This window comes from Alosa alosa, chromosome 12, assembly GCF_017589495.1.
Source record: "Alosa alosa isolate M-15738 ecotype Scorff River chromosome 12, AALO_Geno_1.1, whole genome shotgun sequence".
NCBI classification, from domain to species: domain Eukaryota; kingdom Metazoa; phylum Chordata; class Actinopteri; order Clupeiformes; family Clupeidae; genus Alosa; species Alosa alosa.
In genome coordinates this window covers 12,370,211-12,387,138 of record NC_063200.1, presented here as the reverse complement: position 1 = coordinate 12,387,138, position 16,928 = coordinate 12,370,211, and the positions used below count along the sequence as shown (strand labels likewise).

Sequence of the window (16,928 nt, the reverse complement as noted above, 5' to 3'; positions counted from 1 at the left end):
GGATGTATTTGCCGCTTTGCCGACCGGATAACGGATATGGTCGTAGCGCTGGCCTATTGCATGCCTAGGCAGTTTGAAAGACAATTCTCTGCCCGCCCCATGGATTAAGCGAAGTGAATGGTTCAATTCCAGACTATACATTTCAATGATATAGGATGGCCCGCCAGGCTAGTAGTTCGCTCTACATGATACATGATATGAAACTTTATCATCTGTATATGGAGCCAGAGTTTTATGGACATCACCATCTCTCTCTCTGCTGAGCAAGGGTTTTGGACATAGGGATCTTTTTTCTTGCCCTTTTCAAAATGTATTCCACAAATGATACAAAGCTTTGGATCCAATGTCTGTAAGACATTCTCCATAATTCAAGAGACTAGTGAAAAGGAAAAATTATATACATTTCAGATATTTCATTGAAATGCAAATCAAGTTGAATTACACATGCAACATTAGTCAGAGGGCTAAGTACTTTCTTAGCTAGGGAAAGTAGTTTCTACAATTAACTGTTTAGCTACTTAGGGGTGAAGTAAGCAGTGTAGGCTCTACTGTCCACTGCTGGTCTGGACAGACAAAAGCTAACAATATTATTTTCCATTATTCAGTAATGACTTGACCAAAACAAAATTCAAGTGAATGTAAATATTTTAATAAAGGTGTTTCATTCCAATGTTAACCTGATTCAATTGGATCTGTGTTTCATATGAAATGTATCATTATTAAGTGTAGATATAGATCAGCACTTACCTTGCAGTAGCAATGAATTTGTCAACATTCTTCTCACCACTGATAATGTGATTTGGACTTGAGACTGTATTTTGCCAGTGTTCTGTTTTCTTTCATTTTGGACACCTCATACATTGAGTGACAGAACACCCTACTTTGCCATACTATATTTACATATTTGGTATTGTTGGATTCAGTACAACCCCACCTTTCCAACAAGCCATCATATGTGTTTCTATGATAATCCCTGGCAAAGCAGCCACAAAGTAAATGAAAACATTCTGCATCGATATAAATTGTTTGCATGAGCAGCAAGATATTCACATCCAGTCTTTTCTAGTAGGTAAAGCAACTTCCTGACTATAAACATGCCAAGTTTCAAAGGTCTCAGAGCTTGTGTAATTGATCTGCACTAATTTATATGCCTTAACTCCAATACGGACAGGCTATATTTTAGTCCTTTTTTGGTTTTGGGGTGTATAACAATATCTGTTCATTTAACAATATTAGCAGTAAAATATTTTTAGCCAAGAATCCATTTCATATATGGGAGACCTTAGAGATGAGGAAAAACATTGTTGGGTTTAGTTCTACCTCAGGTAGGGGTATCTCAAAAACTAAAGCCCTTTCTGACCATTTGTCACTAGCCTATTAGGCCTACTGACGGTTTTCGGAAACAGTCTTAACTTAGATGGTGGTTAGTTGAACGATGGATTGTAGGCTACCATGTTAGTAAAAAGCTAACCTCCGGTATCAATAGACCAAAAGGGGGTCTGGCTTATGGAAGAGGGAGGGGTCGAGGGACTGGCACTGTGTGAAAGGGGCTAAGCAAATGCGGTTGATCCAAAACATCTGGGCGCAAACATTTCGCAACTATTTCATTCTGTGGGGAAAGGAAGTAAGGTGAATATGTAAGCTAAATAGCCTTTATAAAATATTTTAGATGTTTGACTCGAGACTAAGTTAATGAAGAAGCCTAAGTAAAAGTTATAGGGGGTAGCTGGCATTGACTAAATCGGTGACTTGCTGTTAGAGTGCGAGTCTTGCTAATCTTGTAGCAAGCCCTATGTTTGATCTCCAACGTTTGGCAATATTGACAAGGAAGCAGGTACTGCCTGGAAACCATATTAACTGCACATGTGAATTGGCTCGAACAGATCCGTCGTGTCTGAACAGTGTGATTTTAAATCATAAGAAGGTAAGGCATATCATCCATTAATGTTGATCTGTTCAACAATTTTGTCAGAGCATGCGACGAAATTGAACATCCTGATACAAATCCTGAATGCAGTGGAGGTCCAACAACACAATCATGCACAATGCGTTCCCCTTTTTGCGACTGCAGTCCGAAAATGCACTCCGGAGAACAGACGTTCGGTTCACACTAGTTCTACCAGAAAGACAGTAGGGGAGACCGGGGCTGGTTGGAACACTTTTCACTCTCGGTTATATTTCTCCGTCTTACAATGCGTTGAAATGGTCAAATTGTGATTAACTGAAAGCTTGGGATCAGCTACAAAATGTATACATTCAATGTCAACAAATGATCCCTTGTTTTGAGTTATATATGATTAAAGTGGTGTTGTGCACGTGTGCCAACCTGCCCCATGCACGGGGTTGGTTGGCACATGTAGTCGGGGTTGGTTGGAACACCTATGTTATAGTCCTTTGCAGTACTCCTTTTGCTTTTGTTTGAAGTGCTTATCTATATCACTACCTGTAGGGCTTTGCTGATTTCTTTTCTGTGTGTTTTTCTTCAGTAGGGCTCACAGTCAAGACCAATTTGGTCCCTACCGATTTTTTTTTACTTCAAATGTTTAAAAAGGTCTGAAATGCTTCCAAATGTAAAACTATGTTCAGTAATTACAATAACAATGTTAAAATAAAGATTGATGATGTTTTTATGTGTAAAATACAAAGTTTATAGATTTGTCACAAAATAGCCATAGGGAATGTATGTGCCAACCAACCCCAAAATCAGTGTGCCAACCTGCCCCGCCCACATTAGGTCAAACTTTTTTGCACAAATGCTGTTAGCCTGCTAATATCAGTCACCTCAGGTTTTTCAACTTCATTTTAAATTATAGATGAGTCCCCTAGCAATCAATTATAATGAATATTTTTTTTATATCCCTAACTATTACCCTTCTAGGATGTATTTAGTGGGGGGTGCATATTCTAAGTTTTGACACTACAAAATCAAAAAGTTATTCTCACCTAAAGGGTTAATGACCTGGAGACCAGTTCATTGCTCAGGGACTGCTTGTGATCATGGGCGTCACCAAGAGTTGAAAAACATTCGGGGCTTATAGTAAGGGGGCCTATATGGTTTCTGTGGGTTTGAAATGTTAATTTTTGGAGAGTGGTTGGACTGTCTCTTTTTTTACCTGTTTCAACCCTATTTTTTTGAAATTGTATATTTCACTGTAATTAACACCATACATTTCGCCTAAATCACTGGCTATGTTGAATAAAGTTCACAAAACAGTTATTTTCAACAGTATGATTGTATGTCAGTATTATGATTGTATGTCAAACAATTAGAGATAAGATCAATAACCAATCAGTTTCACCAAATACACATACTCCATTGCTGAAAGATAGCAAAAACATAACAGAATCACAGATGAGACCTCGAACAACATTTACATATACACAACATATTAGATCTCCCCTCCACAATTTCCTCATCAAAATCTACAACTAGTCTACTAGACCCTATTCCTACACATCTTCTGCTCTCCCCTTCCTGGATAATGTTTGCTCTTGATTATAAATAATTCAATGGTATCAGGGCATGTACCACAGTCGTTTAAGACATCTGCTATTAAGCCCTCCCTCAAAAAGCCTAGCCTTGTATCAATACTGGGCCTTCTGGACCTCAGCGCTGCCTTTGACACCATAGACCATGACATACTATTTAGGCTTGAAAATTTGATAGGCATCAGACTCATCACTCGCTTGGTTTAGATCATACCTTCCTAACCGTCAACAATTTGTACAGGTCCATAATAAACCATCTACCCAGATTATGATAAAATACGGAGTGCCTCAAGGCTCAGTACTGGGGCCCCTGTTGTTTAGCAGATGACACACAACTATACCTCTCCATAAAACCTGATGAATTAACCCCTTTAGCCAAACTTGACACATGTATAAGAGATATAAAAACATGGATGACGAATAATTTCCTGCTTTTGAACTCAGATAAAACAGAAGTCAAGGTTTTAGGTTCTAAAAATATGAGGGATATCCTATCCACATCACAGGCTACATATAGTGATCTTCTACTGACCTCATCCACAAGTGTTAAAAACCTAGGAGTTATAATTGACCAGGACCTATCACTAAATAATCACATAAAACAGATCACCAAAACTTCATTTTACCGGAACATTTCAAAGATAAGGAAGTCCTTATCCTTACCAGATGCCGAGAAATTAATCCATGCTTTTGTCACCTCAAGGATAGACTATTGCAATGCTATTACACTAGCTGTAATAATACCCGTCTAAAGATCTTACAGCTCACACAAAATGCAGCTGCTCACAAACACACACAAAATATGAACATATTTCCCCCATCCTAGCATCTCTACACTGGCAACCTGTTAAAAGTCATTGACTTCAAAATATTACTTATATCTCTTGGTTGGTTGCCTGCATTGAAAGAGACCTCATGAAGACGCTCTTTTGTCTGCTTCTGACAGAAGAAGCACTTATCTATGGTGGCATCAGCTGCTGCTGAACAAGTGTACAAAGTCCCTCTAGATGGACTTGATGCAGTTGGAGGTGTTGCTGCAGGTTCAGAAGATGGTCTACCACGTCTTTTTCTGCCTTTTCTGCCTGCTTCACATGATTTCTAGTAGAGATTTCCAGTACAGTTCACGTTAAAGAAGTAGAGTGTCAATATGTCTATAAGTACATGCTTTTTGTAGATATTATGACATTGTGTATATGTATATAAATGTTTTGTAAATCTATGTAATTATAGCCCATCACTCTGATGGGTCATGTGACCTTTTGTACTTGTTTAAATATGGCGACAGTCTGACTGATATTCAAGTCTGATGAAGAGTGTATAAGCTCGAAACGTTACACACGGGGGAATAAGTCAATACAAATTCAAACAATACAAATTTATAATGTTTTTTGTTTTTTGTGGAACTTTTGAGAGCTTTGCGAACCACCGATGGGCTGCTAAGAAAGGCTCTGTTGTAGTTTCTAGATGATAGCCTACACATACAAAAGTAATTTATGTCAATTAAACCTCTTATCAGTGTAGATTATTTATGGGTATCCTCATTTATTGTGATGTCCAAATTCCATGATAGTGTTTGTTTCACACAGTGTGTGGTTTGGACAGTGCCGGTTCAGACCTCCATGGGGCCTTAAGCAAAATCCTGCTAAGGGGCCCTCCAACCTGAACTCTGGCCAAATTGTAATCATTTTTTTGACAGTCGCATCTGACACCTCAGTGCTCCCAATACAATCATCCCACCCCATTTAGGATTTCTACGGAAAGTACCAAATATAGTGTTTTTCCCCTTAAAGGACTAGGAGAAATAAAAATAATTGTGTGTGAATCACCTTCACAGCTATAAATGCCCAGTTTTAGGTTCTGGGCTGCTTGCTTTTGATGCTTGCTGTACATATCCCATTACAAAAAATAACTGCAGTTTTTTTCGAAGTACAGTTCAGTTATACTACTATGTAGGCTATAGTGCAGTAGCCTAGTATTTTCATGTCCAAAATACTGCATTTCTGCAGTAAAATACAGTACTATAAGCAGTACAATGCCGTTTTGTTGTGTCCAAAATACATTTCCTGCATAAGAACTGCAAATATTTCCTCCAAAACTGCAGTTTTGATACTCAGAAATCTGCAGTTTGACACTTGAAGTAAGCTAATGTAGTTTTTTTATTATTATTTATTTTATTTTTTTTAAAGGGTCTGGTTGCTTGTAGCCTACTGAGGCTGACTGTTCTTCACCTGTGTCAGTAGGCTATACTTGCCAAAGACATAGGATAGGCTACTGAGCTGGCTCCCCCTGATTCCCTTCAATATTTTTTATATAATATAATAATCATTTTAATACTTCATGTAGGCCTAATTTACGTTGTGCATCTATTGTCCAGTATGCACAGCAAATCAATAGGCTACTTTCCATTTGGCATAGGCTGCATTCAGTTGGCTATCTAAACCAACTAAATTTTGACTGAAATTATTGTAAAACCATTTACTTCTTTTAAAAATGTATTGGACGAGTGAAATCACCGATTAGTTTCGACCGCTAGTTTCATCCCCAGCTGCACGTTATTATGAACGCATTTAAAGACGCGGTTATATATAAATGTAGCCAGTCGCCCGCATTTAAAAAACGGAATATGCAATTATATTTCACAACTTTGCGATGTACTGTGACATGGGAAAGGCTGCAAGCAAGCCGCAGACAGATCGGGGGATTCACTGCCCGTAGGCCTAATAGGACAGCAACACGCGCTGGAGAGCTACTGTATGCTGACATCAAACCATGGAACGAACACAAGTATACCCGACTGTAGTTCCCGCTGTTCGTTCTCGTGAAGTTTCTTCTTCCGTTTCTCATGCCCTGAATGGTAATTCGGTTTCATGTTCACCTTCTTAATGTAGCCTACGAGACACTCTCGCTTCAACTGTATAGCCTACCTGTCTGTCACTAGCTTGACTAACTGAAGGGGAGACGAGGGAGGGGGCCTTCATTTACTTGCGGGGACCGGGACCTACGCAACTTGCGTAGTGTGCGTATAGGGCGCAAAGCCTTATCATAGGCATGTTACATTCATGACATGAAAAGTGAAACTTATAGAACGAAAATAACAAATTACGCGGTCGGCTAAACATTTTAAACGTGCGCAAAACTGACGAACTCAGCACCGGTGCGTCGCATAAATTAAAACACAAATTGAAGCAACAACTTGACCATTGGACAATCCTACAACAAAACCTTTCTATAGGCCTGCAAAGTTTATGACATAAAAAGTGGAAAATGAACGCATTTCATCACACCTGACAAGTAAACGGAGCTGTGGCTGTTCGCGATTTGACTGATTCTGAGAGCTAGCGGGATATTTGCGCGGCTCCGCTCACTAGCTCCGATTCGGATCACTTATGTAGGCCTAACTGATTATTTTTCGATTTATGGCAGGTTTTTAATACGTTCTACGAAGAAGAGAGACTGGCGTTGGTCACGGTTTGGAATGAAAGGGAGAAATCAGGACAGTAACACAGTGTACAACTTTTTTTTTTGACGACGTAGTTAAGGCGGCATGTTTTGCCAAGGCGGCCGCATTGACTGCAAAGTGCTGTGGGAAACATTGTTCTCTGACTAAAAAAACTAAACAACGATGTGTGTACATCAGGGAAATGTTTATTTTAATTTCAGAACATGTAACACTGCACTGCATGTGTGTGAAATGTAAAAAAAACAAAAAGTACACGGCAACAATCGTTTTCACAAGCAGCAATTATCCATCGGACTATACATTAGTCTAACCATGACCATGCAAACAGCAACAGGCTCCTTGTGGAACTTACATAGGCATTAAATATATAGTAGGCTATATTGCAATGATGACGCAAACTTTGCATTTGTGAAACTGGGTAAGATGAACGGCAAGTTTTCTTTTTCATTCCTCTATAGGCTAGGCTCTACGTGGTTCCTCACTCTGCGCGGTAAAATTTCTTATAGGCAAACAATAAACATTGTAACATTGTCAGGGTCAGAGGGTTAGTCAACCAAGAAGTTAAGAATAAAAGTAAGAGACTTTATCCAAAAAAGTACCTAAACAAAATAAAGTCCTGGCGACGTCCCCTAAAGGTCCCCTGGCTAATGCACCTCCTCTACATTGTGTAGGTTTCCCTTGACGTCCTGCGGACCTCTGTTCGGGAGGTCTAAAAGACGTCCACGAGACTTTGAGAGGACGTGCTGTAATGGTCACCGCGACGTTATGCGCGCAACGTTTTGCTTGACCTATTCTGCCAGCTTGTGACAATATATCGTCCAAAATGCTTGATTGCATTGCATTCTCCACATTTTTAGCTAAATTTTCATGTACCACATCAGCATTTTTGTTCAGTGAATCTTTTGTAAATTGCTTTACAATTACGGGCCCTTTACAATTACGGGCCCTTGTCAGCAGGCTTCGGCTTGCCTCTTGCCACTATTCACTCCTTGTCTTCCGATGTCATTTCTGAGTCATCTACAGATATTTACACACATTCACCTCCCTAAATAGAACCAACTTGACGTTGACTTTAACCTGTGTTATATCCTAGATGAGACTGCCTGGGTTATTTTGTTTCGATATTAGCCTATATATAAAATACATAGTAGCCTAATTGTAGCCAACCATTCAGGGAATAGGCATTTAAAAGAGAGACAGAGAGTGATATATGACTCAGAAATGACATCGGGCGATGGCAGTGCGAGATGTTCAGAACGAAAGAGCTAAAACTTCTACAAACTCAATAACATCCACAGCGGAAAAAGAAGGTAAGAAAAATAGTCGGAAAACTTAGATGTGTAAGCAGTGGGAACAAGTCAGAGCCGGGCCGGGGGCGGGGCACATGACCGGGCCCTTTATTAAACTCATCAACATAATTTTACAACATAGGCTATACATGCCCGCAACAGCGGGTCTTACAAGCGTCAGCGCCACGGAGAGCAACTATAATTTTGAAGTCCATCGAACGTACATGAAGTGTAAGCAAGAGAACAACAACAAAAACATTAGGCTACATGACACCTAATAATAAAACAACAATAATACGCAGCACTATTTGTCTTGTAAGTAAACTACCTGTGCTTTTTCAAAGTTCTCAATGTCTCGTTTTAAATGTCAAGGCCCTTGGAAGTCTACCAATGAAGTATGGAGCTACTTTGAGCCTAATAAATTGTGTAAAACAGTGATTTATTTGCATGGCTAGGCCGATGCCCGAGGCACCCCCAACGAAAAACTGTTGGTAGCATTGGCTAACTAGCGCCTAGGGTTAAACTTTAGGTCAAAACCACCCCGGAATTCTCCTTTAACTAGCTGTTACTATTCTCCTTTAACTAGCTCACCAACCTGTGAGCCTAGCCAGTCACGTCAGTGACGCACTGAGGCCCTTCTCATCTGCTGATACAGCAACAGGAGAGTCCTCCACTGCTATCCTGCTCCTCATTGACTTGATCATTAACGGAGTGATAATCTAGAGAATTCACTAATTTGTTTTGGGCCGGTCTGATTACCGTACTCTGAACTAAAAAGCGTATGATATTGCTGTTATAATAATAATAATAATTTTCTTAGATGTACATTCCGAGTAGCCTGCATTGTGCGACTGCAGTTCCTTTAATTTTCAGAATGTTCATTATACCTTAAGTCTTTCTTCAGTGGCTAGCAAACTTTTTGAAAATTGAGGGTGACAAGTGCCCCCAATAATGCCCCCGACTGCAACATAAACCATTATTCAGTCTCACAAAATTGTAGTGTAGTGTAGTGTGACTTTTGGGAGTGCTGTTTCTCAAATAAAACCAGCTGGTCATAAATCCAATCCGATCTCTGGTCATACAACTGGTCTAACCCACTTCAGAACCCTAATTACACCATCCATAAACATTATTTGAATTACGTTGTATGAAGCTTATAACAGAGAATATAACAGTAATGGCTTACTGAAGCATCGGAAGAAAGGGAGTTTGTTCAAGGGGGTTTGTTCAAATAGCCATGAGGGCTAATGCTGGGTGTTATATACAAAGTAGGACATTTTGAGTCATTTAACTTCTTTACAGCAAATACAGTAGATTATGTGAAGAATAATGTTCTACTTTTTTAATCAGAGTTTTATAGGCTATAACTAAGTTACTGGTTTCATCTTAAAGAACAGATGACATAATTAACTTATATCCATTTTTAAAAAACAGGTCATAAAACTAAACCGCCTCCAGGACTTTATATTAATTCCACAAAATGGCCAGCGCCACCAGTCCACCTACTCACCTGATGCAAGTTGGACCTGCAGCCTCTGAAGCAGAGAGGGTTGTAATTAATGTTGGTGGCGTGCAACATGAAACTTACAAGAGCACCCTCATGTCCATCCCAGGCACACGCCTCGCCAACCTAGCCTCTGACACCAGTGCTGACCCACAGAAACATCCGACCTCTGAGTTTTTCTTCGACCGGGACCCGGGAGCGTTCGCCCCCATCTTAAACTACTACCGCACTGGGAAACTGCACTGCCCGGCAGATGTATGCGGTCAGTCGTTTGAAGAGGAGCTTTCCTTCTGGGGAGTCAGTGAAACCGACGTGGAGCCGTGTTGCTGGAAAAACTTCCGACAGCATCAGGATGAAGAGGAGGCGCTGGCTCAGTTTGAGCCGGACGAGGGACCCCCAGACTACAGCATCCTGGTGGGGGGGCCGGGGAGGATGCAGACATCTAGAGTTTGGATATCAAAGATGTGGGCCCTCTTTGATGATCCCCATTCATCTGTGCCAGCCATGGTTCGTTCATTGCTACTTTTCTGATCATTGCTGTAGTCCATGTATGTGCTTGATCTTTTTGCTCAATAAGTTGCCTTATGTTCACTTGGGTAATTAATTACCTGGGTGTGTTTCCCAAAACCATAGTTGCTAACTAAGTTCTATTAAGTACCTGCTTCACCCCATTAACAGGATTGTACAGTACAATGATGGCCTAGAACAATAATATCCCCAAATAATCACAACATTATTTTAATAGTTTAGGTCACATGGTTGGAAAAGCATTTACAGGCAGGACTTCAGTGATGTCTTTACATGATGTGCCTAATTGGTTGAAAGAAACACCTGTTTTCACCCCTGGGTTACCGTTACACAGTTAGGTAGAACCAGAGGCCTAATTGGTTAAAAGAAACACCTGTCTTCACCTCTGGATTAAGTATAAGTATAAGTATATATACTCTTTTGATCCCTTGAGGGAAATTGTGAAACACACACAGCACACAGTGAGGTGAAGCACACACTAATCCCAGCGCAGTGAGCTGCCTGCATTAACAGCGGCGCTCGGGGAGCAGTGAGGGGTTAGGTGCCTTGCTCAAGGGCACTTCAGCCGTGCCTACTGGTCGGGGTTCGAACCTGCAACCCTCCGGTTACAGGTCCGAAGTGCTAACCAGTAGGACACGGCTGCCCCTAATTACACAGATAGGTAGAACCAGAGGCCTAATTGGTTGAAAGAAACACCTGTCTTCACCTCTGGATTACACAGTTAGGTAGAACCAGAGGCCTAATTGCTCCCCCTCTTGTTTTGGTGTGCTATTTGAGCTTTTCTTCTTGGGATATGACATTTCAGATTATGAGTTATTTTTTATGCCAATTGTTTGCATTTTCACAACCTGCACAGAAATCCTTTTTTCTGATGTTTATTGTTGTAGTTTGTGCTACATGTTGTGTGTTTGCTATTTCCATTGACAGATCATTGGCATCCTCTCATTGCTCTTCATCCTGGTGTCCACAATTGCTTTCAGCCTTGGGACCCATCCGGAGTTCCCAGAAGTCTTGGGGCCAATGTTCTTAAACGTTGAATATGAATACAGTGAGGGAGAGTATGAGGTCAGCAATTACCAAACAAATTCTATAATGATAGTGGAGATCGTCTGCAATATCTGGTTCACCGTTGAGTTCTTGATTCGCGTCATCTGCTGCCCAAAGAAGCTTAAGTTCGTCCTGAACGTCCTGAACATCATTGACTTTGTGGCCATCCTGCCCTTCTTCATGGAGGTGAGTTGGCGCGGGATGATGTCCGGGACCACGTTGTTCTTCCTGGGATGTCTTCGTGCAGCTCGCTGCATTCGACTTGTGCGGATCTTCAAGATGGCGCGGTGCGTGACGGCAGTTCGGGCGCTGGGGCATGCGCTGCGGGCCAGCATCTGCGACCTCTGCCTCCTGGGCATCGCCCTGTCTGTGGCCCTCCTCGTGTTCTCCATCCTGATGTACTGTGCTGAGCACATCACCAACGACCTCACAACTTTCAAAACTGTACCCATGGCTCTCTGGTGGGCCGTGGTTACCATGACGACCGTGGGGTACGGAGACATGTATCCAGAATCGTGGCCTGCTATGGTGATTGCCAGTCTGTGCGCCATGACAGGAGTCCTCTTCATCACCATGCCCATCCCTATCCTCGTCAACAAGTTTGCCAAGTACTACGCTCTGACAGAGGCCAGGCAAAGACGACGGGCCAAGAGGAGGAGGGGGGATGGGCGATCTGCGGGGGCCAGTGCCCCTGTCTGGAGGGGCAAGGAGAACCTCCACAGCAGGGTCAACCAGTCAGAGGAGGACACCAAGAGCAGCAGTGCAGGTTAGTGGGTGTTAAACTACCAAACAATTGTTACAGGTCCCAAATATGGGACTGTAGTAACAAAGATAAATATCCTGAAAGACAGGTGAAATAAAAGGAGATTTAGACACAGCAGCTTTCCATGTTTTCTCCCAAATTGCATCTGATTTATTTATTCAGAATAAATCACAAAATATCTGTGCATTAATTGTTTTGTTCAAGTTCCAGTGTGGTGTACAATATATAAAGCATATAATAGTAGATAGCAATCTTATCCCCAATGCATAACAATTCATACAAAACATTGCCATATTGCCATCTCCCAAAATAACAGAATATCACATATCATATACTCTATATTCACATTCCAACATATCAGTTATCCAAGGCCACTGTGGCTTCATAGCGTTTAACATGGCTACATTGTAATTAAAGTTGTAGCTGCATATAGCTGCCTAGCGAATACTGGACTAAAACATTCAAACTGCATTTGATTACTGACAAAGGCTACAAGACATAAGAATCCCTTTAAATCACTTAAACTAAACAGCAATGACCATTTACAAAACCATTTGTAAACCCTGTGTGTGTGGACTAATTCATACTTGTTCAAGTTGGCAAAATAACCGTTTCTAAAACCAGTGTGTATACTTATTAATTTTCACCCGTGTGTATTTGCTAAATCATACTCATTAAACGTGTCAACATAACCGCTTCTAACAAGCAGAGTGTCGAGCTCAAAATGCTATGTTACATGAACATGGACCAAGAGGCGGCAGCTAGCCGTCTGCAGTAGCGTTATTCTAGTTTGCGCCACAGCTTGTTGGCGAGGGCGGTAGCTACTAGCTAACTGTTTACAGTAGCCTACCTCAGCTAGCTGCCTTGATCAACGGCAAACTTTCTATTTATACTTTTATTGTTAGATTATAAACAACACTACAATCAGTTATCAAACAGACATTAAGAAAAAGGGTGATACCCTAACAAGTAAAGATGGACAGTTTACCCATTACTGACCTGAAAGACAGGTGAAATAAAAGGAGATTTAGACACAGCAGCTTTCCATGTTTTCTCCCAAATTGCATCTGATTTATTTATTCAGAATAAATCACAAAATATCTGTGCATTAATTGTTTTGTTCAAGTTCCAGTGTGGTGTACAATATATAAAGCATATAATAGTAGATAGCAATCTTATCCCCAATGCATAACAATTCATACAAAACATTGCCATATTGCCATCTCCCAAAATAACAGAATATCACATATCATATACTCTATATTCACATTCCAACATATCAGTTATCCAAGGCCACTGTGGCTTCATAGCGTTTAACATGGCTACATTGTAATTAAAGTTGTAGCTGCATATAGCTGCCTAGCGAATACTGGACTAAAACATTCAAACTGCATTTGATTACTGACAAAGGCTACAAGACATAAGAATCCCTTTAAATCACTTAAACTAAACAGCAATGACCATTTACAAAACCATTTGTAAACCCTGTGTGTGTGGACTAATTCATACTTGTTCAAGTTGGCAAAATAACCGTTTCTAAAACCAGTGTGTATACTTATTAATTTTCACCCGTGTGTATTTGCTAAATCATACTCATTAAACGTGTCAACATAACCGCTTCTAACAAGCAGAGTGTCGGAGCTCAAAATGCTATGTTACATGAACATGGACCAAGAGACGGCAGCTAGCCGTCTGCAGTAACGTTATTCTAGTTTGCCGCCACAGCTTGTTCGCGAGACGGTAGCTACTAGCTAACTGTTTACAGTAGCCTACCTCAGCTAGCTGCCTTGATCAACGGCAAACTTTCTATTTATACTTTTATTGTTAGATTATAAACAACACTACAATCAGTTATCAAACAGACATTAAGAAAAAGGGTGATACCCTAACAAGTAAAGATGGACAGTTTACCCATTACTGACCTGAAAGACAGGTGAAATAAAAGGAGATTTAGACACAGCAGCTTTCCATGTTTTCTCCCAAATTGCATCTGAGAGCGAGCGGAGGTCCGTTCCCATAGCAACCGGAACGCAACTGCTTGTGCCACTCCTTAAAGCGACAGTGTAAATATATACATACATAGAGATCATATTCATTTACTGATAAACATATGACCAATGTGGTCACCTGTTTTGGGTGCGCCACACAATCCTCCGGAACTTCATTAGAGGATGAGGTCTTTTTAACACATCTGAATTAAGAATAATGAAATTCACACAAATAAAGGGTTGGAAGTAAGTTTATTCTGATCTATTCAATCCAGCACCTACAGTTTGTAAAGTTCTTCCAAGAGGGTGTTTACTTATGATAAGTAGGCTATATTTGTATTCTGTCAAACGATTTATAGATTAAATATTCATATCACTATGACAATCCTGGTTGTTCTCATTTTAAAACTAAAATGAAGCCAGTATTCTTTTTTCATAGTATAGATCTTATATTTGTACACTTTCTGTATGTTTCATTTCTCTAAATCTTCTGCATGTTTTTTTCTTCTTTTCCGTTTCTCTCTCTTTAGGGGCAGTTTGAACGAGGAGGCCATACACTGATGGACAAGGTTGGCTCGCATCACGTAGAGCACAGATAATGTTGAATGGTCAACAACCCAAACCATGTGTTTGAAGATCACTCCCACCTTTACAAAAATTAACTACTGTTTCCTGTCTTTATACAGTAAACATGGTTGTACAATGGCAAATCATTGTGCTTATGATTATTATGCTCCTAACCAAGGTACTACTACTCTCCATAGCACTTGTTAGTAGCCGTAGCACTACCATGGTTTACCTATAGTACTTCATAGTAACTATGGTACTACAACAGTTTTAAAGTATAGTTTAGGAGTAATTTGAACCTTTTTCACAATGTCAATGGGTCGAACACCCCTCGAGAGCTAGATTACGCTGTTCAAAGGAGTACCGAGTTTGACCGGCATTTGCACTTACAGCCCAAATGGCTAACAGTGCAAGTAGGGTCCATTTGCTAAACCACCATTCCAAACCGCCATTTTTTAAGCACTACTAATGCTCAAAATAGCACTACACTTTTGCAGTAGTATGAATAGGGTCCCTACACATAAAACAAAGCATCAAGAACTTAGTAAGTGTACCGGGAGCCTCAAATTACTCTGGAAATATGCTTTAACATGGCACTTTACGGTAACTATGTTAGCATTATACTGTATGGTAACTATGTTACCATGGTTTTGTACAACACAATTGATGATGCTAATTGGGTGTGAGGAACCATGGTTTTTGCATAGGCCAATTTACCATGGTATTATCTCGGTTTACTATAATCCAAACAGAAAGCTCTTTGGTCATCCATTAGTCAATCGATTAGTAGATAATTTTACAAAAAATGAGGTCTCAAACAAATCCACTTCGATAAGAAGGAAGGAAAACTGGCTCAGTGGAAGTCTCACAGCTTAAACATTTAATAAGAGATTACCTCCAGATTTAGGAGTGGCTCAACACATGAGATGGTTTAGTGTTGTTGATGGATTAATGAAGTCCCAGACAACAGAAAGAGTTATCAGCCTCAAGAGTAAAGAGAAACTAATGAAAAAGTAGTAGTGTGTTTTGTGTTGACAAATATAGCATTGCTGATCACAAACCTGAGGAGACCATTTCAAAACAACAGCGAACGCCAATAAAAAACAAAAACAAATTCATCTGCAGTACGTCCATGTGTGGATGTTCACAAGTACTTATGTTTAGTATTATTGTCAGCTGGAAACCGGAAAAGTGGATGAGGATCTTTAAGACGATGTTATGTTTTGTTTTTATTCCTCCATGTTGGCGATAGCCATGTCTGTACGTACTGTATGTCTGTCCGTCCTGATCACGTGCTTCACATTTGGTATGAATGTTCAATTGGACTCACAAATGAACTGATTAAATCTTGGAGGTCAAAGTTTAAGGTCACTGTGACTACATATGTCCCATTCTCATGAACACGATATCTCAAGAACGCCTTGAGGCACATTCTTCACATTTGGTATGAACGTTCACTTTGACTAAAAGATCAACGAGTATTTTCCACTCTATAATCCATGTATCAAATGCCTCACCACACAAATGTATGTCAACCGGAAATAGCCTACACAGCTTTGCAGAGGTATACCAGCGTAACGCAGTAATTCTAGTTTTTAATTTAAGCAGACCATCTCACTCACAGCTGTAATATAGGTGTACTATATAAACAAATATCTGAAACGCATCCCATTCCAAGTGCTGGAGTCTAAAAGGTCATAGTTTAACAGACTACATTTACTCTGAAAATCAGCTAACAAGCCGGACAATGTCACTTTTTACCCATGTTTATTATCCGACCACGTAATGTTATCCAAACTAAAATGTTTAACATTTCGGTAATACTTTACTTGACAGTATCGACATAAGAGTGACATGACACATTAACCCTAACCCTAATCTCAACCTTTAACCCTAACCCTAACTCATACCCTAACCAGAGTTTCCACTAGGAAAAAATGGTGCCAGAGGTTTCGTTTTCCGGACATTTTGATGATATGCCGGTCAAATGTCCTATTATCGTTACCTAGTCAAGTTGAGGAACACTGGAGACAGGCTATGTAGCTTAAAGAATGACATAATCAGGCTGAATAGAATGCAACATGTTCATTAGCCTAACTTACGTAAACATGCCTAACAAGATCTAGCCAGTATCTATGTTTTCATGGACAGCAAGAGTCCGCTTCGTTCATTGTTTTAAAAAGGCTACGTTGTTTGTTGCTGCTCTCCAGTGGTTCCACTGTTTAACTTGCACAGATCGCACACACAAGAATGGCCACACCACTACCCCTAAGGCTATGCCTCTTTATTTGAT

At 40.3% G+C, this 16,928-nt stretch overlaps 1 protein-coding gene across 2 annotated transcripts; it reads left to right on the top strand.

The window, feature by feature from the left end:
• Nucleotides 1-1,547: 1,547 nt before the first annotated feature.
• Nucleotides 1,548-16,705, top strand: LOC125305086 (potassium voltage-gated channel subfamily C member 4-like). 2 transcript variants are annotated; one of them, XM_048259699.1, is made up of 4 exons: nt 1,548-1,629; nt 9,673-10,249; nt 11,198-12,083; nt 14,599-16,705. In XM_048259699.1, exons 2-4 carry the CDS (start codon nt 9,719-9,721, stop codon nt 14,607-14,609), a joined length of 1,428 nt encoding a protein of 475 aa, XP_048115656.1. In that variant the 5' UTR covers nt 1,548-1,629; nt 9,673-9,718; the 3' UTR covers nt 14,610-16,705. The 2 variants fall into 2 exon arrangements, with proteins under 2 accessions (XP_048115656.1, XP_048115655.1); XM_048259698.1 differs by having other exon boundaries at nt 1,561-1,924.
• The last annotated feature ends 223 nt before the right edge of the window (nt 16,706-16,928 follow it).